This window comes from Argentina silus (genome assembly GCF_951799395.1).
Source record: "Argentina silus genome assembly, chromosome: 5".
NCBI classification, from domain to species: Eukaryota; Metazoa; Chordata; class Actinopteri; order Argentiniformes; family Argentinidae; genus Argentina; species Argentina silus.
In genome coordinates, this window is record NC_139659.1 from 10094272 (window position 1) to 10115731 (window position 21460).

A 21460-nucleotide genomic window follows, 5' to 3' on the forward strand; every position below is an offset into this window, starting at 1 on the left:
GAACACTTATTTTTATTCTTCATTATTGAACACATTACTGCCACTAGAGTAGCAGCCTAACCATTTTTTAATTGCCTTTTTTTTTAATTGCACATTTTAACCCTCAGTATTGAGCTTTTATTTTAAGCCTCATATGCAATAAACGTTTATAGTATGCATGTCTAGATGTATGTATGCGGCATGAAGTCATCACGACACATCACACAGCACTTATCAGTGACAAACTTTAGCTGGCCCTTGGTTGGTCTTCAGACAGTTCAGGGCCCCTGGGTTCCTAGAAAGAGAAAGGCCCCTAATCCAACCGTTCTAACGGTTCTATATCCTATGGGGGTGACCACATCCTCAAAAAACTGTCAAGTTCCTAAATCTAATTTCACAAACAGCAGAACACCTTGTCCTCTCACCAACGTCTCATTGTGCAAGCATCAACACCCACCACATCCGCCCAAAGGGGCGGGACTTATAATTTTCAAGTATTATTTTTGATGATTAAATTCATGTGACGTCATCACCTTTTGACAGAAGGTGAATACTATATTCTCTGACGTGCAGCCGACAAATCTGCAGCAACTGCGTGATGCTATCATGTCAATTGTGGTGGAAATCTTTGTCTAGGGGATTTACCACAAATAACGATCTCGGTGAGACTTTGCAAAAATGCACGAACACAATATCTGTTTAGTAGATTTTAATAATGGTTGCAAGCATAGCAATCTGCACCATACGGATAGAAAGCACCGTACGAACAGAGAGCCACGATACAAGTTACAGCATACAATTTATACCCTTAAGATGGTCCGATGATGAGGCGGGGCCCTCACATGATAATAATGTAACCTTGAAAACAGGTGGCATGATCTACAGCGGTCCTAGATAATACCCTGGGGACAGCCTCGAAGAACAATGGTCCTGTAGTTAGACGGTTACGTCTCTATCTCCTGGGGACAGACTGAACCTATGAAAAGACACTAATGTGTATCAACAAGTTGTCAACAAGTTGTATAGGGTGCCTCTGGATTTACGATTACTCCGCTACAGGCAGTAAATATAATTAGGCTACTAGTTAGGCTTATTGCCCTATGGAATGGTGCTTGTTTTTAACAAACCACTTTGAATGGCTATGATATAAGCGCTAACAACATGCCATCAAGAAAAGCAAAGGTGGATAGTGGAGAGGGGCACCCTCAAAGGTATTCAGTAAAGTTGGTTATAATTAGTGTACCACTGTTTATGAATGTAAGATTGTCATTGACTTCCAATTCTGTTAGTAGTAGACGTTCTCTGGATCCCAGTTTCATTGAAACAATTGTTACTCTTTTAAGGGTTATATTATTACGGTTAGGGTTTAGGCGCATATCCATCTCTGGTTTAGGGCAGAGTGGTATATTAGGTATAGCAGGGTCGTCCCAAGCATCCCATTTAGCATCTACCGATTGGGCACTACTTGACTTGGTGAGAGCGAAAGAAAGACGTCACTTCCCCGCTTCGATTGGATAAGGTTGGCGATGAATCGAGGTGTGTGGCGTGAACTGGCTAGTCTGTGCATGGAAGTAGCAGGGAACTGTTTTAGATGGAAGCAGACAGCATGCTTGCCAGAAATGTAGTTGCATTTATTAATAGGAACGTATTTGTCTACAGCAACGACCCGGTACCAGGTTTGGATTAAGTCTTCTTGAAATATGGTGAGCTTGTTTTTTTTTTTCCAAAATAAGAATTTCGCGGGACACTGACAACTCCATAACTCGAGATACAGCTAGCTGATACTACTACTACTACAACAACAACAACAACAACAACATTACTCGCTATGCTAGCTATTTCACACAACTTGCTTTGCAAGTTGCCCCACTGGAATGATTCGTCTATGCACTCCGCTGTTTATGCACCCCTAGGCTAGCTAGCTAATGTCGGATCTAATGCCATTTTCGGATTAGCTAGATGAGTTTCGTTTCTCAGTTTGATCCTGTCTGCACTCCATACTATGGACCATGGTAACGTGCATGCTTTTAAGTCGTTAGCCATACCAGCTAATGAGCTAATCACTTATAAATAGCTATATGCTTCCCGACTGTAATGAAAATTATGTAATTTGACATTACACAGAGCTGTCAAACTGTGACGGTCAGTCATCACTCGTTACATAAACGGCTAGGTTTATTTCAATTAAGTACATGTTTACAGGCAACACTGCATCATAATAATAGTAACCAGCCATCAACGTGTTTGTCTATGTTTCTAGCTGTGCCGTTGGTGCACATCAGTGGATGATGGAGGTGCTGCGGAGTTGCTCCAGAGTTACTGTGCTGGCTCTCTATCAGCAGAGGAAGAGCAAGCCGTCAACGAGGACCTCTGCTACTGCATGGAGTGTGTGGTGGAGTACCACAGGGTGAGGGAGGAATTCCCTAGTCTGCATAAGGTAAAGGAGTAATTGATGTATCAAAAGTGTCAAATATGATCTAAAATGAGACTATGATCATGATGCAGGTCTGTGGGGGAAGAAGACCTTTAAATCTCATGTTTGTAGCTTAAGTGTAGTGTCTGAATGCTTTCCACAATGTGTCATTCTTCTGAGCTTCTACTCATCAACTCTCCCTCTTCTCCCTCCTCTTATACTTGTATACACTGTTCACTGCACTTTTCTGCTTTTTTGCACTTCTGGTTAGACGCTAACTGCATTTCGTTGTCTCTGTACTTGTACTCTGCACAATGACAATCAAGTTGAATCGAATCTAATCTAATCTTCTCTCTCTCTCTCTCTCTCTCTCTCTCTCTCTCTGTCACACACACACACACACACACACACACACACACACACACACACACACACACACACACACACTTGAAGAGCCTGTGGGATTTGGAGACATCCCGCCTTCTTGGCCGTTTTTCTCAGGCGGCAGAGGAGGAACTGGAGGATGATGACCTCTTTGTAGTGGAGGATGACAAGGAGATCAAAGTATCAAAGACGACTGCTGCAGAATATGCCAATCTTCTGCGTTTCCCCCTGCTAGAGATCCTCAAATACCCCTACCTGATGGGCCACCCAAAATTAAGTGAGTTTATCCCTCCACCACCCCACTCGGATGGTTGGATGAATGGATGGTTTGGGTATATGAGGTTCCTCAATAAACAAGTAACATTTCTGTCAATGCACTCAAAATTCAAGGAGAGGCATGGTTGTGCTTTAACTGTTTTTCAATGCTGATTTACTCATGCTCCAGGTGAAATGTGTGTTGAGGCCCTCTGTAAAATGGAGAAATCAAACTCCTTCCAGGTGTTTGAGAAATATCCCGGGATCTACCTCCTCCTGGTCCACCCTAGTGAGACGGTAATATCTTACTATTTCAGATTTGTTTAAGTGGTAAATGAATAAGCAATTGTTGTATTAATACACCACATGTGAAGGTTGTATTATTTGGGAATAGTTACTAATTTAGCCTGGATTACAAGGCATGGGCATTAACTCTCCTCCCAATGTGCTCTACGACATTCCCCTTTTCCAGGTTCGGCGGTGGGCTATTGGGGTTGCCAGATCTTTGGGGAATGTGGACAGGGATGACTTTTATGACCTCCAGGACATCTTCTCCTGGCTAGTCTCCCGGAATTTCCCAGACATGGATACCTCCTATGATCCCTCGACCAAGATGAGGGGGCTGCCATCACACCTCTATGATTCCAGCAACGAGAAAAACTACTGGCTGGGTATGTTTGTTCGCCCAGCTTTCCCTTTTAAAATGTGAAAAGTGAGTGCAGGAAGCCAAATTTAGCATTTCTGAATTGAATACTGGCAACTGGATTTGACTGGCAACCATTGGATGGTTGTATTTTAAATCAAACAATTGTTATGAGGTAGTATGGTCAAGTATAGATTCTCAGCTTTTATTTTAGGGTATTTTCACCTGCTTAATGCAATACATCTTTATCATAGTAAGTTTGGATTTGGATCTATCAAATATACAAATTAAGCACTCCTGTTTTAGTATTTTGTCGACAATCCTTTGCATGCAATAACTGCCTGAAATTTGCGACCTATTGACCCCACCAGATGTAGGCCGTATTTAGGATGGCAGTTACATGTGCAGGTTTGATGAGGAAATTTGGCTATATTTTGTTAATAGCAATACACAACTAATAGTAATAATCTGACTCCAAGTAATGTAATTATCACTACGTGTGAAGAATTGTTGAGTTTGTGCTTATTTATTGCAAGAATGATCAAATAAAATGAATCAAATTAGGCTTTAATAATACTGTAAACTTAAACAATTATTACAAGGGAAATACTTCGAGAATGTTACATTCTACCCTCACTGGTAAATGACAGACAGACAGACAGACAGACCACATGGTCTATGCACTATTGTACTCACAGCTCAGTTGAGAACCTCACAATAGGACAAGGAAAAAGAGAGCAAGTTATTCCCTTCATCTTGCTTTTATATCCATCTACAACCCCAGTATTTAAATTAGCTGTTTGCAAGGAAAAACCAACCAACCAACACATCCGCATCGTCACATTTTTGAGACGTTGTGAAATACCATAACAATTTGTCCCATTGGGTGAAGGGTCAACTGAAGATGGAGGCAGAATTTAAGTTTTCCTCCTTCACAGATGCCGGGTATCTTCTCTGGTAATGCTCTGCCAGGCCTGTACTGCAGCCGTCTTCGGTTGTTGATTGTTTTCAGGAGGTTTTGCCTTAAGTATCCTGCTCAGCAAATGAAATGCATTTTCAATAGAATTTAAATCCTGAGATTGACATGGCCAGTCAACAACTTTCCACTTTTTGGGCACTGTATATATTCCCTTACTGTTTAGCACAACTGTCTTAAGCAAGCCTGTTCGAGCTTGTTTTAAAATTTGTTTGTGTTTTTGATTTGTTCTCCTTCTTCACCGTCAGGTGTATGTATGCTTCTGACTCAGTTGGATGCCCAGGCTATGGACTCCCTCTTCTTGGGCCCAGACAAACAGGCTAATATACTGCAATGCATCCTCAACACTATGGAGAGAAGCATGGAAGGTAAAAAAAAAAACAATCCCATTTGTACCTGGCCAGCAACATTGAATTTGATTGACTTACAATTTACCGTTTGAACACAATGTATTAAAATATATTTCTTCACCGCCTAGATGAGGAGACAGACAGGAACACAGATTCCTTCTGGCCTGCCTTGCAGTGTTTTATGGTGATCTTGGATCGTTTGGGCTCTAAGATTTGGGGTCAGATTGAACCAGCCCCCGCCTTCCAGACAATTACAGGGAGCCCTAGCTACATGGCAGAAATCGAGAATATTAGACACGAAACTATGATGTACGTGAGTCGCTCTTAAACTTAAATTCTCTTGCTCATTTTGTTCTTTGATCGTAAGACAGATGTTTGGAGTTCACTGTAATTTTGATACCATTCTCTCTTTTTCTTGCAGCTCACAGGTTAAAGTGGAACCTGCATATGGTGGTGACGACATGGTATCTTGCAGTCAGATGGTATATGAATGCAACAGCAAAGACAAAAAAAGCAAGGTATGGCACCTACATTTTTTTTTATGTCAGTTGTAAGTGTTCATCTAAACTGCTGAATACTTCAGTTTCAGTATGTTTTGCACTGGAAGCTTTTTTAAAACAAGATCTCTGCTAGGACTTAATGAGTTTTCTCATGAACAATCCTCCCTTTCCTACAGAACTGTGTAGGAATGTGCTCCTCATCAAAAGATTATACAAGTCAGAGACAGGGTAGAGATGCACTATTGCATACACTGATGATTTTATTAGGAATGAAAATCAGGAATCCTGCCACAGTTAACCATTTGAATATGACCTTACAAAATGTATTAGTTAGCAGGCTATATTTGCGTATTTGCTGTATGTGGCTTTGGTTTGTCACACTTTACATTAAGTTGCCACTATACCTATGTAGTAACTCTGTAATTACACCTATTTACAACATTGTATTAACATGCTGTTAACTTCATTACTATGCAATTACAAATAATAATGGTCATTTATTTGTAATTGCATAGTAATGAAGTTGAGAAGTTAGTCCTACTACATACTTATTCTGCTTACTCAACTACATATACTATGTAATTAACTAATGGCTCTGTAACAACATGTTAATACAGTGGTGTTACTACAGGAATTACAATGTTACAACACAGGTATAAGGGCAAGATAATGTAAAGTGTTACCCTTTGGCCTAATTCTGTTTAGTGTTATTATGGTTTTCTCTTTTTTTCTTTTGAAGGCTGTCGGAGGCTCACGTGGTGTGGATGGCAGTGTGGTCTATGAAGAAATGAATTCTTTGGTAAACCTCCTGCAGTCAGATATGGGCCAGGCAATGCGAGTGCACAACAGCACATTTCTATGGTTCATCCCCTTTGTGAAGTCTGTCATGGATCTCAATCAACTCATCTACATCAATGAGGTCATCCACTACCTGTGCGGAGAGATCAACAGAGACCTGCTGAACCGCCGTGTCTGCACTTGTGACAAGGTCACAGAGTTCTTCACCCTCATTCTTGTTTATATTATTGATTTGCACCTCAGAAGTGGCCGCATGAACATGCTCTTTTACTGTGCCCCGAAGTGGGCTGAGGTGGTGGTGAAATGTGCCACCCTTCCTAGAGAGGCTTTCATTCACCGCTCAGATGGGCCTCCATCTTACTCAGTGTCTTCTACATCTTCGTCAAGGCTCAGTGCGCCATGCAAGGCAACTGCGAGCAGTGCTGTGCCACAGGCATGTATGTCCCTCCTCCGGTCACTGCTCAAGGAAGGGAGTAGGCTGACTTCCAACAAAATGTGTGCCCACTTCCTGAACCTTCTAAACAAGCAGCTCAGGGAAGGTCCGCAGAGGCAGTGGAGCCTGATGGGGTCGGAGATAAAGGATTTACAGATCTGTCTGAGACAGCTGGCCAAAATGATGGACAGGCCAGCCACAAATACACCATCACCTGAACCCCTGGACATGGTTCCAGCGCCACAGGCATCGGCACTTCAATTCAACAGTGACACCTCTGAGCCTAGCGGCTTAGGACAAGCCCACCGTCCTATTAAGGAGGAAGTGTTGTGCAATAACGGTGAAAATAGTAGCTCTGTCTGCAAGGATTCAAGTGTTCAAACAGATCATTTATCCCTGAAAAAGGAGCCTGTAACCCCTGAAGAGGACTTTATAGAGGATGGTTCAAGACCAAACTTTGAGTTGACTTCTTTGAGGCTAGATCCAAGTAAAATACAGGTTATAAGATCCAAAGTCAGCCAATTTATGCCCAAAAGTAAGACTATGGACTTGGAGAGAGGTGTGCCTTCTGAAGGTCTCAGTAGATTTGTTAGAGACAGCCCGAAACATATTTTAGCAGGAAATGAAGAAGAGGCAGAAAGCCCAAGGCCCTCCACATCTGATTCCCACATGATGAGGACACCTCAAGCAGAATCCTTCGAAGGTGAAGAAGGGGATGACATGCCCCTTTCTGTTTTGAAAAGTAAGCTTGAAAAACAAAATGGACCCAAATTGTCTGAAGATATGAGTGATTCTCCCAAATACGGTTGTAATCAGAGCACTTTTGCAGATGTCATAATCTTATCTGATGATGATGATGATGCGGATGGAGAAAAAGGAAAAGGGCCTTTGGCAAAACTGAAGATGAAGACTGAACCCTCCGATACCTCTGACTTGAATCACAGTTCTTTGCTGGACTATGACGTTGACATTAGCGAATCTCAGGTGTTTGAATTTGAAACACAGGAAGATGTGGTGTCTGTCTGGACTGATACAGGTTTGGAAAATAACGTAACATCTGAAAAGACAAGAGAAGATAGCGCTGTCAGACCTCCGGTCAATCCATCCCACAGTGAGCCCTCATTCAGCTCTGACTATGCGACCCAACCCATCTCTGATGAGGACATCGAGAGAGCCTGTCAGCAGGTGGAGGAAGAGCTGGGAAAGAAGATGGCCCCTCAAGGTCTCAAACGTGCTGTTGTTGTTAAAAAAAGGAGTATTTTTGTGGAACCAAAACCATTACCCGTCAAGTGCCCTAGCAAGAAAGTCCTGTCAGGAGAGAAGAAAATTAAAGCGCCTGTGAGGAAAGCCCCACAAATCACCACGCCCCCACCTGAAAAAAGAAAATCAAAGGCACACTCAAACAGCGCAGAAATGGAGGCTAATCCCTCCACGTCATCCATCTCACCTCCCACTCCAGCCATAGTTCCTTACAAAAAGATACGCACGCCTACAGAACCCCTGTCCACAGCAGAGAAACTGGGCTTGAAAAAGAGGGAGCGCAAGGCCTTCGATCTCTCTCAGCGATCTCTTGACTGTGTTGATCAACTGCGGCGCTACGGCCAAGGAGTTCATGTTGAGCAGAAGAAGAAACGTACCAGAGAGACTAAGAAGTCAAAGATGATATTGCCTCAGAAGATTGTTGTAAAAGGTAGTAACAAGAGGCTGATGGCCTCCCAAGACCTTCAGTTCTTCAGACAGAGCAGAGCCAAGCAGCAAGTGTCTGATGTAGGACCCCCTAAACAGGCAGCAGACAATGGGGAATCGGGGCCAAAGAGGAGAAATGCCAACATGCCAAATGATGACACTTTTCAAAGGTCTAGTGTGACAGACGAGGAGGAAGAGGAACAGGAAGATGATGACTATTTTCTGCCCTCTTCGCAACCAGATCCTGATCTCTGTAAGGAAAATCAGAGCCTCAATCGTCGCTTGCAAGAAAGTTCTGATGGGAACAAACCAACATCATCCACCGTAGTGAGCAAAGAACCAGCATCATCCACCGTAGTGAGCAAAGAACCAGCATCATCCACCGTAGTGAGCAAAGAACCAGCATCATCCAACATAGTGAGCAATGCGTCCCCCATTAGGGACCAGCAGATATCTCCATACTTTCAAAATAATGTTGTTGATGTCTCTACTGGCACCTCTGACAAAGTTGTCAGAGGGAACCAGGAGGAAGATGACGAAGACTGGATGTATCTCACCCAGATGGAGCCGACAGATATGGAGCTGTGTTCACAGATGGAGGAAGAGGGAGCAGATTTCTTCTACACGCAACGGGACCCTGTAGACATGGACTTAGACACAGCCAGCCAAATGCCATCTGAGCGAGAACCTTGTGATTCAACAAGTCCTTCACCAGCAGATGAAGATAAAGGTTTTAAGAAACCTGCCCCAAAGATCCTGCGCACTACATCTGCTCAGGACGATGATCGCTTGTTCCTGAAACCTGGAATGTCGCCCATTTCCCTTAAAAATGCCAAACCGTCCACCACCAAGATCTATGCCCCCACAAGCTCTAGGAGTGCCTCCCTGGTGCTAGAGATGGAGAAGACTGCCAATGTTCCGGCTGCTGCCTCTGCTGGAAGGGGTAGGCCTGTCCGGCCTGTCCGGAAGCCTAGTCCTTCCCAACCTCAACCACTACCCCAGCCAGAGTTTCATCCAATGCTTCCACCAAAACAACCACCACCTAAACTCCAACCAAAACAGCTACCACCTAGACCCCTCCCCCTACCACCTACCCATGCCTCTCGTCCTTTCCATCGCGGCACCAACTGTTCCACGCCTCAACCCCCCATCTACAAGACCTATCCTAGACCTGACGCACCTGTAGCTAGGGAAATGCCTACGATGGACGCTGGCATAAATCTTGACCCCTATACTCCGATCCAACACATTTTGAAATGGACCTATGATATGTTCTGCTCCTACAAACAGTTTGGTCCGCCCTCTGATCTATGTGCATTCCCACTGGGACCAGTTGGCACCAGGTTCAGGAGCTTTAATGAGTACTACAGGACCATTTACCCCCTGCTTCTCACCAATACTTTTGAAAAGGTGGGTACTTAACCTGTATGATGTGGTAGCTGGTTTAGGTCTGCAATTTAATTCATTTTTACAGTAATCATAGTTCCTACAGAGAGTAATAAAGATGGCATTGACATTTTGGACATAATTAAATGTTTTGAGTAGTTTCCTACTTTTGTCCACGCTTTTTAAAGATGCTATGAAGCACTTTTTAAAATGTCTCTTAAAGCTGATCATTTGGTTTAAGTGGCCTAAATTCTCCTCTCTCTGTTCAAAGCTTGTAAATGAATGGCTGAAGAACACCTTGTCAAGAAGGCTGATATCTAAGAATTTAAGAGGTGATGGAAATGATTACAGCAACGGTGTGTGGAATGCCCGTTTTTCAGGTATGCTTTCTGAAATAACTGTTTATAATAACTCTAATCTCAAGCGATGGCTAAAAGAAATCAAAATGAATGACCCATAAACATTTCACAACTTACAATATTGTTTTGGTTACGTATAGGGTTGAAACCTTTAGTAGAAAGCTCAGTCCTAGTCTTGGACCCCAGTAAACATTGATCCCTGATTGTGTGTTTATTTGTATGCAATGCTACTCCACACTTCTTCTTTAGCAAACATCACTGCTGATGAGGAGTCCCGTCAACTTTACCCTAAGGAGGATGACCTGGTCATTCTGTGGCTGCCCCAGAATACAGGGGCATACTCCAGTGATGAACATGAGTACCTGGAACCCAAGGCCCATTTGGGCTGTGTGTACAGATCCAACGTCATTAATGGAGGTGTGAGTGAGTGAATGTTTTCTAATGAGTAGGGAAAGTTGGCACGGGGTGGGGGGGGGGTTGAGATCTATAAAAATGGGAAATCGACTTAAAGTAGAGTCTGCAATATGACGTTCCCACTGGAAGTGTAGGGATTGAATGAGCTGAGCAATTCAATGTGATAGTTGCCGGACACAAGAATTTAACATCGTCATGTTTTTTAGCCTCTTAAAGAGGAAGTTTACCCGAAATCTATTTCTGGTCAATCCACAATGCATACCGTCTCGAACTATCATAATTTCGTGTGCAGCTGCAGCATAGCTGTCGAAACACGTCTGTGTTTACTAAAACAATAGTTTTTACACTCTGACCTTGCTCTACTATGCCAGAGCAGCACAAGCTAGCTCTTGGGATGTTCAACTGAAGGACCTCACATGGGAGGGAGAGGGGAATCTTGGGAGTTGTAGGAATTGAGTCAAATGAGCAATTTGTGACATCAGGGCATTCAAAGCGAGAGATCTTGAAGTTTTTAAATCCAATAGTTTTTTTGTGAATGTGTCTATTAACTAATGAAAACAACAAATCCACTGGATTACGGGGTAAAGTTCCGCTTTAACCTCTCTCCATCTGTCCTCACTATTGTGCATTTGTTTATCTCTGCCCCCACAGATCAGTGTCCCACCTTGAACCTAGTGATTAAGACCCATGGGAATGTGACATCTGTGAATAAGCAGCCAGTGCGCTGCGAAGTAGTTGGCTCTCTTATCAGCACCCTCAGGGAATACAGGGCACTGACCAATCTCAAGAGCAGCCCCATGCTTAGGCAGCTCCTGTTCCCCCAGGTCTCCTGCTTCCAACCCGGTCAGGATACCATTCCCAACTTGAACTTGCCTGTGAGAAACCACATTTTTAAAAAGAATATGACATTTACAGATTTGTTTTCTTAAATTTCCCTTTGCCAACCACCTTACAGGGTTTGTGTGTGAATGCATATTTATTGACTAGAAATGTTGACACAACTTGAATTGGTTGACACAAATGTTGACACAAACTTGAATTGGTTCTGTTTCTTGTTTTGCAAATGTGACATGGCCATTACAACTTGTATGGAAATGTTATGTATCATGTCTTCCGTAGCAGTTGTATTTGTATTAAATTCACATCTGTGATGTGTTCGTCCAAGGGCTACAATGCAGACCAGGTGAATGCTGTTAGACATGGCATATCCTCCATCAAGAACCAGCAGAGGACCCCAAAAATCTGCCTGATACACGGACCCCCAGGCACAGGAAAGAGCAAAACCATTGTGGGCTTGTTGGAAAGGTTTTTCTCTGAGGTACACAGAGGTTGCATTAATTTAATTGGTACACTCCACCCCTTCTGTCTTGTTCTGGCTAACATTGTCAAAGTTTGATATGATCACCTTTGTTCATATGTGTTTGTGCTCGTCACCACCAACAGGGTCACCAGAGTATGGCTCCTCTCCCAGGGAATAGGCATTCGAAAGCCCGCCACACGCAAGTACTCCTGTGTGCCCCATCCAACGCCGCCATAGACAACCTGATGAAGAAGATCATCCTCGTCTTTAAGGAGAAGTGCAAGAACTTCATGTCCCCACAGGGTACGGTACCTGAGCACACTCAGGATGCCTAGAACTTTTAGAGCTTTTGATGACAAATCAATGTTGACGTTTTGGCTATGTTTGCAGGCAACTGCGGGGACATAAATGTGGTGCGACTTGGGATGGACAGAGCCATTTCGAAAAGTCTGAAGCTATTTAGCCTTGACAGTCAGACAAAAAACAGAACACGTGAGTCTTGAACACACACACGCACACACGCACGCACACACACACACACACGCACAGGCACAGTCAGACCAGAGCCAGAAGCAATACCTTAACAAATCTCATGCAGACTCGAAGCCAATTTTGAGTATGAAATGTCCAACAATCACATCATCTCACAAAAATGATTATCATTATTGAGAGGGAAAACTGCTGATCTTTGCTGATTTGTGTCAATCCCCGACCCCTTTAGAAAAAGCACAGATGTCACTCGAGCCAGATGTCCAACTACGCAGAGTGCAACTGGACGAGAGCATTGATAGAATCTCCAAAAGATTCATCTTGATGAACAAGGACTCTAAAGAGGTATACACAGCCCTTCTCCAGCAGGGGCCACCAGAGAGCTGACCCTCGCTGGTACATTCATTAAAAGTATGCAAAGTAAATTTTATACACCCTGCTGTGTCCTCTGTCCATGCTGGCCGAAGACATAATGATTGTAATTGTCATCAAAACTTGCTTTTCATATACTGTTTTATCGCTTTGCTTGCGCCCAGTACCGTGATCTTCTGGAGCAGAGTACCAGACTGATCAGAGAGAGGCAGACGCTTAGCTATCAGCTCAAACAGGTGAGGCACCAAATGACATATCTTATTGTATATTAGCAACTTTAAGAGCTCATTAGATTTGTTGAATTATTATTTACCATTTCTCTCTTTCCTTGTCCTTTTCACCCTCTCACCCCCTCCCTCCCTCCCTCCCTCCCAGACTCGCGGTCAGAAGCAGGACACCCAGGCCAAGGTGTTGCAGGATGCTCATATTATCTGCTGCACCCTGAGCACCAGCGGGAGCGTTGTCCTAGAGTCAGCCTTTCGTCGCCTGGGACATGAGCCCTTCAGCTGCGTCATAGTGGACGAGGTCAGAACCCTGACAGCTCTTACCCAATAATCTAAAGAAAAGTTTGTCCTGGAGGACCTACAAGGTGTGGCCTTTGTTCCAGATCACCACTAACACGCCTAATTCAACTACTGGTAATCAAGGTCTAGAGCAAAAGCCTGCACAGCTTCTGGGACCATCTGGCATCTGCACACCAAGGATTGAAGTTGGTCTGAAGTGGCTTCCTTTGCCCGTCTCCTGGTTCATCTGCACTGATCTTAAGACACAGATAGATGTTGGGTGACGGCAACAAGCAACAAACATTTAATTTCACCTGTCAGTGCAGATTGGAATTTAAATTTTTACTAGGATACCCATTAGCTGATGCCGAACTAAAAAGACATAACAAACAATTACACTAAGACAAACGGTTAACAGGTAGACATGAGACAGATTACTGCAGATGAGTAGCTGAGGAAAGGAAGCTTGAGACGGAGCCTTTCACTGCTCTTAATTGCTCACGAACGAGGACGAACACTGACACTCACTTTGTTTGTTCTGTTCCCTTGGCTCTGTACAGGCAGGGCAGGCCACAGAGACTGAAACGCTCATCCCCATGCTCTACCGCTCCAATGCACTTATACTGGTGGGAGACCCAGAGCAGCTGCCCCCTACTGTGATTTCACAGGTAAAGCACCCTTCTAAGGGGCATGGTGAACTTACACATGGCGTGTCTAACTTTTGTCATGTGTTGATGAGGGTGAGAAGACTAAGACGACATGATATTCTCTATATTTTCTCTCTTCTTTCCCCTCTCCAACTTAAATAGCATCATCATTGGGCAGCAACCTTTTTTTGTTTTTGTGTATTGCTGTCATTATGTGTTCAATCTGTCCATGTTGTTCACCTTTTGTATATTCTCTCAGAAAGCAAAGGAGCTCAATTTTGGTCAGTCCCTAATGGCTCGGCTGTGTAAGAGCCTACATCACACCTGTAAGGACAGCAACCTGGCCAGTCCAGTTGTCTTCCTGAGCTTACAGTACCGCATGCACCCCGACATCTGTGAATTCCCCTCCAAGTACATCTACAACAAGGCTCTCAAAACTGACGTGTATGTTCATCTCCTCTTCTAAAAACTAAATACCCTTCCAAATCAACTGGATGATGTAGTTTTAATTTCTGAACTATACTGCGGTGTCATGTCAATGTACACGCAACGTTTTCTCCATGTTTAGGATATACGTAGCGTTGTTCATGTTATTGTGTGTTTATTGTGCGTCTACAGTGGGACTGCAGAGAAGAGGTGCGTCACCAGCTGGCCCTTCCAGTCCTACCGACTGTTTGATGTGAGGGATGGATGCGAGGTCAAAGAACGAGAGTAAGATGGCTCCCTGTGATGTTCCTATGAGTTCACATATTTGGTTTGCTGTGCTAGGGCACTATGCAGATTTCTAACCCAGATCCCCCTGTATTTAGGTCAGGCCAACTACTGACAAATGCTTGCTATATGAATACAATTTGATTGATTGTTGTTTTTATAGATCGTTCAGTAACGAGAAGGAAGTGAAGCTGGTGATGTTTCTGCTGAAGCTGATAGCTGAGAGGCGACAGGTGAAGGTGGGGGTCATCACCCCCTACAACGCCCAGAAGGACAGGATCCTCAGAGAGGTGAACAAGGAGAGCAACAAACACCTGATGTGAGTTAACATCAACACACCCACACACACACACACACACACACACAGTTATATAGTTATTTAGTAATTTCGTAAGTAAGTTTGATAGTAATTTCTTCTGCAGCAACACAGTCGTTTTCAGGTTTGCAATGAGATGAAATAAGGAGATCAACGTGTTTTGGAGAGGATCATTTATTCGATGTTACAAAGAAATGATGTTTCAGGCTGGCATATTATCTCTCTCTCTCTCTCTCTCTGGGAGTCTCATCTCCCAGTGAATATATATATATATATATATATAGACTTGCATTGGAATCTGGGCTTGGAGGGGCACATGTCCTAGGCCCCCCATTCCCTAGCATCTGATATTATGTCTCTGTGTCGTGGACTGTTTTCAACTTCAAATTCTAACAACACATACACACACTCTATTTGAATTCAAGCAGGACTCACTGCAGGAATGTGGGATGTGGATTTATCTCGACATTGGACTGCTTTTGATGTCTGAAAATATATAAGAAAGTTAGAATTGTCTCTTAATGACTTGCATGACTCTTAATGACTCCTGTCCTGCTTTGTGTTCCAGGGTGGAGGTGGACACCGTGGATGGGTTTCAGGGAAGGGAGATGGACTGCATCATTGTGTCCTGCGTCCGGGCGAGTAACGAAGGAGGAATTGGGTGAGTTGAGGGAAGGCAGGGGGGGTGAGTAGAGGGAAGGCAGGGGCACTTATTAAAGTGGGGTAGATTAATGGGAACTACCATGGGTTATGGTAATGGTTTTAGGAAAAGCTTTTCTCAGGCTTTCAACCCACTTGGGGGCGGGGTAGAATTCTTCTCATCCACTACCAATGAGTAGCACCCGGGTGAGGATTTGGTCCGAGTAATGTTTGTTTTCACTCCCACAGATTCCTGGGTAATCGACAAAGGTTGAATGTGACCATCACACGGGCCAAATTCAGTCTGTTTATTTTGGGGCACCTGCGGACACTCATGGTAAATTCCCTCTCTAAGGCCTTGTATGTTTGTATGTCTGTGTATGTGCTTCTATTCATTCATATTAACAGTTGGTTGCAGAAATTACAGCATAGAAATGAATGGTGAATTCTGTGATTTAAATTTGAATTATTTGATTGTTATTTATTATCAAATCAATGGAACTCAATGCATTTTTAAAGCTCTGTTTTCCTGGGGTACACATACAGACAGACAAGGAGTGGGGTGCACTGATAGACGACGCTGGTAAAAGAGACACCATCATAAAGACGGAGGAGAGCACCTTCAAGAACGACGGCAAGAAGATCTTCAAGCCGGAGCCAGCGCTCAGCCGGAGCCTGTCCTACCCCCCCAGAGATCTTGTCCTCCGGGCCAGCGCTGACGCCCCTGCCAGGGTGGGTACAGAGAGGCCCACCGCCCCTGCCCTCGCCAGGCACCGCCACACCACAGCTTCCTCCTCCATCCAGGGCAGAGGCTCCTCACCCCTGCAACATCCCAGCTCTGCGTCCCCACCCCAGGTTGCCGACAGGCCCAGGGACCCCCGCCTGGCTCCCCAACCTGTTCAGCACCCTCCAGCCCCACAGCTCTACCAATACAGAGCTGAGGTTATCAGGGACCCACGAGTCGAGAGCGTCAGTGACCCACGAGTTGAGGGCATCAAAAACCCACGCTTAGGAGATGGGAGAGAGAAGCTTCACCCCACAGGGTACTCCCACAACCAAAGATTGGACCGGGATCGGGACCGGGACAGGGAGAGACGGTCTTCACCTGGCTCCATGCCCCCCCCGAGTGTCAGCACGCTCAGAGACCCCAGACAGGCAAACTATAACCGCCACTCCCCTCCTCACAATCCCCACACACACACTCTGGGACGCCACACCCAGCCGCCACAGAAAAGAGCCTCCGACACCCGATTGATCCCACCCACCCACTCCAAGAGAGGAAAGAGATGAGAACTCTGTCTTTTGTTTTGGTTTGTTTTTATCTTTTTTTTTTTGTGTTGTTTGTTCAGAGAAAAATGAGAGATGACTGCCTCAGAATACTGCCCCTGCCCCAATATCACTGTAACTTGAACTAGTTAATGTTAAGGCTTGAATGTGTGGAATGGAGCTGTTTTTGAGGAAATGGCTGTTAGGGTAAGTAAATTGTGACTTTACACAACTAAACTGAAACCAGGTTGATGCGCTATATCTGCTTTGGCTCACCTGTATGTTCATTGCAAATTATTTCTCTATATCTTCACCCTGATTGTGCTCTATGGTTTCAGTTCTCTTCTTTCACAATTCCTCCATGTGCTCTGCATTAGGCTACTATACAAATGTTTATGTCTTCATGAGACAAAAACATTGTGGTTTCTTTGGGTGCTAGACGCAAGATATCTGGGTGTTGGTCAGTAAAACAGATCACTGTACAGAATTACCACCGTTGCTTGGAGTTAGCTTATTGGATTGCAACAAAAATAGTAATATGCTTATTTTGCATATTGAGGTCTTATCCTTGTTAGCACAGTCGTAAGGGTTCAATTTGTTTTCTACTGTGTTCAGTGATTGTTTTACTGGTATATTTTACACAGACCACATCTTCGCCCCACATTTTCCAGTGCCGTATATGTTTTATTTATTCATGAGGCATGATGTTGTACACTTCAAAGCTATTTTTTTTGCCCAGTGGAAGCTGGAATCAACATTTGGGACACATTTCTTTTCTACTACTAGTTAATTTAGAAAAGTAAAAAGGTTTTTCTGTGTGGTCTAATGATATGTTGTGAGCATAATATTGTTTTTTACCTGTAGAGTATGCTTTTGTTTGTACTGATGCACTTTATTTGTCGTTGTGTTTCTCTGAATGGTTCAATGCCGGCCCTCACAGTGACTAATTTCAAACAGAACATCATATTGGTTACCCTCTCAATAATGCTTCTTTTAGGGAAAGAACATATCAATGTACTTACCACCACAAGGATTTGGACCCTCTGCCCTTGTGTTTGGGCACAAAGTGAGAGCTTCTGGTGTCTCAGCAGGGATAAATACATCTAGCATTTTGTATCTCAGAAATTTCACCTACAGTTTTTCCAGTGTTTTTGATTTTCTGTGTTTGGTTTAGCAATGATGAAAGTGTCAAAGCATTTCTATGCAAAACACCTGTACTTTGTTATGTACTGCTGGTCTTGGTGAAAGGATCCACAGTTTCCCTGAACTAAATATGTCCATATTATTTTAGAATTTGCTATTTTTACGTCTATAATTGTTATTGGACTTTCTTGCCTTGTTCTTCTGTGCATTACTTACCAAACTGATTCCATGCCTTAGTTATCAAGGATCTTCCAGTTTTATTCTTACAATATTGGGCATTAGTCTTTAAATTGTATGATGAGGCCCTGTTTTCTTAACTCCATACTGAAGGACGAAAATAAAGGGTGCATTTTGGTCTCGTCTCACGTGTCTCATTTCATTGAGGCCTTGCCCATCTATCACTCCTATTACCTCCGCTTCTGATTACACTGATAATACGATGGGAACTGATGGGGATAACCTACTCCCTGATCCACACCTTGGTCTGTACCCTGTCTCTCAACAGGGTCACATCCATGAACGATACTCCCCTAAATGCCTCAGTTCACTCATTTTCACTCAACCCTTCATGTTAACATAGCAGACTTCTTCTGAGATGGGGTACATATGCCTTACAGACAGAATAGCTAATAATTCTACAAGCAGACAAATAAATCACTCTCCCCTCAGTTCTCACAGATGTAGTGTGGCTGGATTTGTCTGGATGTGCTTCTTTATAAAATGATGCAGTATTTCTGTATCTCTCATCCCTCTGTTTACCATAGCTGTTTACTGTACTTTAAATGTAGCTGAATCAGCAAAGATGGGAACTTTCTCACAGAAGTGTTTTATTTTTTTCAATCAAACGTCCATGTGAAGGACGCCACAGTGCCATGGGTATCATCAGTATGACCTTTTAAGCCCAGGGTTTCCACGGCGATATCTGAGTGGAGCAGCGTGAGAGAAGACTCGCTTAGAGGTTTCATTCTGATTCCTCAGAACCTTCTGGGTCATAAAATGTTTATTGTTTGTACATTGTTATGGGGAGATATCCTTTGTCTACTGAAGAGTTGACATTCTCTGTTATGAACTACTGTACTCTGTGTCATATAATACATTAATCTTTGTGATTTGACATATGCAGTTAAGAGGTTTATAATTCCCAACTGTTCAGTCTCAAGCTGAAGGGTGTATTCAGTTACCACATCAGCTCAATACAGGATGTACCTCTTCCTCATTCTCCCATTTATATTCTACATAGCTGGACTGAATTAAATAAAATACCATGAACGGTGTCCTTTTTTCAACTTTTCAGAGATATTCCACTTGAGAGTCAACAACAGATGTTTTCTGTTGGTTGTGACAACAGTTTGTTCTCTTTGAGCAATTAATTGAATCAATAACATACAAGCAAAGGCAAATAACAGTCACATTTACTGTAAAGTTTACAGTGTAATAAAATGTTCATCTGTAATAGTTCATTTATTATAACTCCAAACAAAAATAATCTCTACAAAAAATATTCAAATAATGTCATATAATATTGATACTTTTCTCTCTTTTAGATTTTTGATAAGTTAAATTCTGTTTCCTGAATACTGTGTGAAGATAAATCTCGCTAAGTGTGGCAACACTCACTCATTCCTATAACGACCATAATAGTGACTAAAATCTTAATATTCATAACCCTCTGGATATTATAATTATATGTATAATCTCAGCATCTGTTAGTGGGCACATAAGATACAATGACAGAAGATAAAAAAAAAAACTGCAGCAGAAAAAGGAAATGCAAAAACAAGTCTCATTTTTACGTAGAAATGAAACCTTGTTTATATTCTAAGTAGGCTTCAGCAGCAGACCCCCCCCCCCCCCTTCCCCCCTCACCCCCCCCCCCCCCACACACACACACACACACACACACACACACTTCCCCGCAAGTCTACCCAAACACACTGAACAGTATCTCCAAAGAGGGGCCTGCAACTCAATCAATAAAGAAAAAGGAAACGTCCTTATGTTAACATTGCCTCCCTTTGTAGTGAACAGCAGTGATTAAAGTGTTCTCTAATGTTTGTTTATGGGGTTTTTTGGTATGAGTTTCCTCCAGCTCTGGTATAAAGGGAGACAGTGGTTGGTTGTCTGATTTTCTCCACTCCTTCTTGTCGTCCACTCATACTCTCTCACACCTGGGAGTTCCCCAGTTCCGAAACAGTCCTGTGAGGCATGTGAGTGTGTGTGTGTGTGTGTGTTTAAGTGTGTCTGTCTGTTGGGTCCATGGCCAGCTAGCAGGTCCATCCCACTCTGGGTTGACCACACACTCCCTGGTTGAGGAGGGGGGCTCAGTGTGCAGTTAATCTGGCCAGAAGTTGGGGTAGCAGAACACAGAGCAGCAGGGCAGCGAGGGAGTGGTGGGGGGCACAGGCGGCGTTGCAGTTCTTGCCCCCCTCGCAGCGGGACTGTTGGCACAGCACCCCTTTAAACTCAGGAGGACAGATGCACTTCTGGTTCTGGTAACATGTTCCACCATTCTGGCACAGCTGCAGCTCCTCATCACAAATGTTTGCTATGGAAGAGAGAGACCAAGGTAGAAATAGGGCAAGAGAGAGGTAGAATCAACAAGAGGGAGGGGGTGGAGGGAGGTAGAGGAGGAAAGGAAGGGAAGCGAGAAGGTGCAATGAGAGAGAGGGGGTGGAGGGAGGTAGAGGAGGAAAGGAAGGGAAGCGAGAAGGTGGAATGAGAGAGAGGGGGTGGAGGGAGGTAGAGGAGGAAAGGAAGGGAAGCGAGAAGGTGGAATGAGAGAGAGAGGGTGGAGGGAGGTAGAGGAGGAAAGGAAGGGAAGCGAGAAGGTGGAATGAGAGAGAGGGGGTGGAGGGAGGTAGAGGAGGAAAGGAAGGGAAGCGAGAAGGTGGAATGAGAGAGAGGGGGTGGAGGGAGGTAGAGGAGGAAAGGAAGGGAAGCGAGAAGGTGCAATGAGAGAGAGAGGGTGGAGGGAGGTAGAGGAGGAAAGGAAGGGAAGCGAGAAGGTGCAATGAGAGAGAGAGGGAGTGACACGGTGACAGGGTGTCATGAGAGATGAATGGGAATTGGGGAAGGAAAGAGCAAAGAGTAAAAAGTAAGGTTTATGGTAAGGAAGGGTAGAGGGGGGTGAGAGGGGGGGTAGTGCGAAGGAAACAACACGATGAGAAAAGGAGATGAAGCGAGAACCAAGCGATTGAAAGTAAAGAACAGGAAAAGAGAGGGGAGAAAGTGAAAAAAGGAAAAGATAAATTCTCCTAGCCTCACCTCAGGGAACACAACAAGTAACATCTGCCTTTTTGCCTTTTTTTACCCTGTATATTTTCCTGTACATGTACTTTCTCTGGGTCAAAGAGACCCTGCGTCTAATTTCCTGTATTTTCAGTCTAGGTATAAAAAATAACATCATTAAAAAGCTATAAAACGGGTTAGGGAAAACACAGAGGTAGTTTATACTGCACAAGATACTTGACCTAAAAAGTCGGTGTGTGGATATGTGTG

The 21460-nt window shown here is 43.7% G+C and overlaps 2 protein-coding genes across 4 annotated transcripts in view; one reads left to right on the top strand and one right to left on the bottom strand.

Annotated features, from left to right (window-relative positions):
- The first annotated feature begins 1545 nt into the window (after positions 1–1545).
- On the top strand, positions 1546–18317 carry LOC310804897 (putative helicase senataxin). Of its 3 annotated transcripts, none has more exons than XM_083670319.1 (25): positions 1546–1682; positions 2240–2416; positions 2846–3053; positions 3222–3328; positions 3504–3702; positions 4899–5018; positions 5129–5309; positions 5422–5518; positions 6240–9827; positions 10075–10183; positions 10412–10585; positions 11228–11451; positions 11742–11894; positions 12020–12179; positions 12267–12368; positions 12598–12710; positions 12902–12973; positions 13113–13262; positions 13801–13908; positions 14147–14331; positions 14506–14598; positions 14762–14917; positions 15483–15575; positions 15803–15890; positions 16100–18317. In XM_083670319.1, exons 1-25 carry the CDS (start codon positions 1680–1682, stop codon positions 16841–16843), a joined length of 7404 nt encoding a protein of 2467 aa, XP_083526445.1. In that variant the 5' UTR covers positions 1546–1679; the 3' UTR covers positions 16844–18317. The 3 variants fall into 3 exon arrangements, with proteins under 3 accessions (XP_083526445.1, XP_083526447.1, XP_083526446.1); XM_083670321.1 differs by having other exon boundaries at positions 12029–12179; XM_083670320.1 differs by having other exon boundaries at positions 10412–10579.
- A 1537-nt stretch (positions 18318–19854) lies between these two features.
- The window catches only part of ntng2b (netrin g2b), a 43757-nt gene continuing 42151 nt past the window's right edge, over positions 19855–21460 (bottom strand). Inside the window, exon 8 of the mRNA XM_083669938.1 lies at positions 19855–20507. Coding sequence (XP_083526064.1) covers positions 20284–20507 — 224 coding nt within the window. The 3' untranslated portion in view covers positions 19855–20283. The remainder of the gene's footprint in view (positions 20508–21460) is intronic.

What these genes read in the sequence shown, in the direction of transcription:
- LOC310804897 (XM_083670319.1), top strand. An exon ending in ATTAGACACGAAACTATGAT is followed by an intron (nt 5,310 to 5,421) that starts GTACGTGAGTCG and finishes TTTTTCTTGCAG; the next exon opens with CTCACAGGTTAAAGTGGAAC. An exon ending in GCAAAGACAAAAAAAGCAAG is followed by an intron (nt 5,519 to 6,239) that starts GTATGGCACCTA and finishes TTTCTTTTGAAG; the next exon opens with GCTGTCGGAGGCTCACGTGG.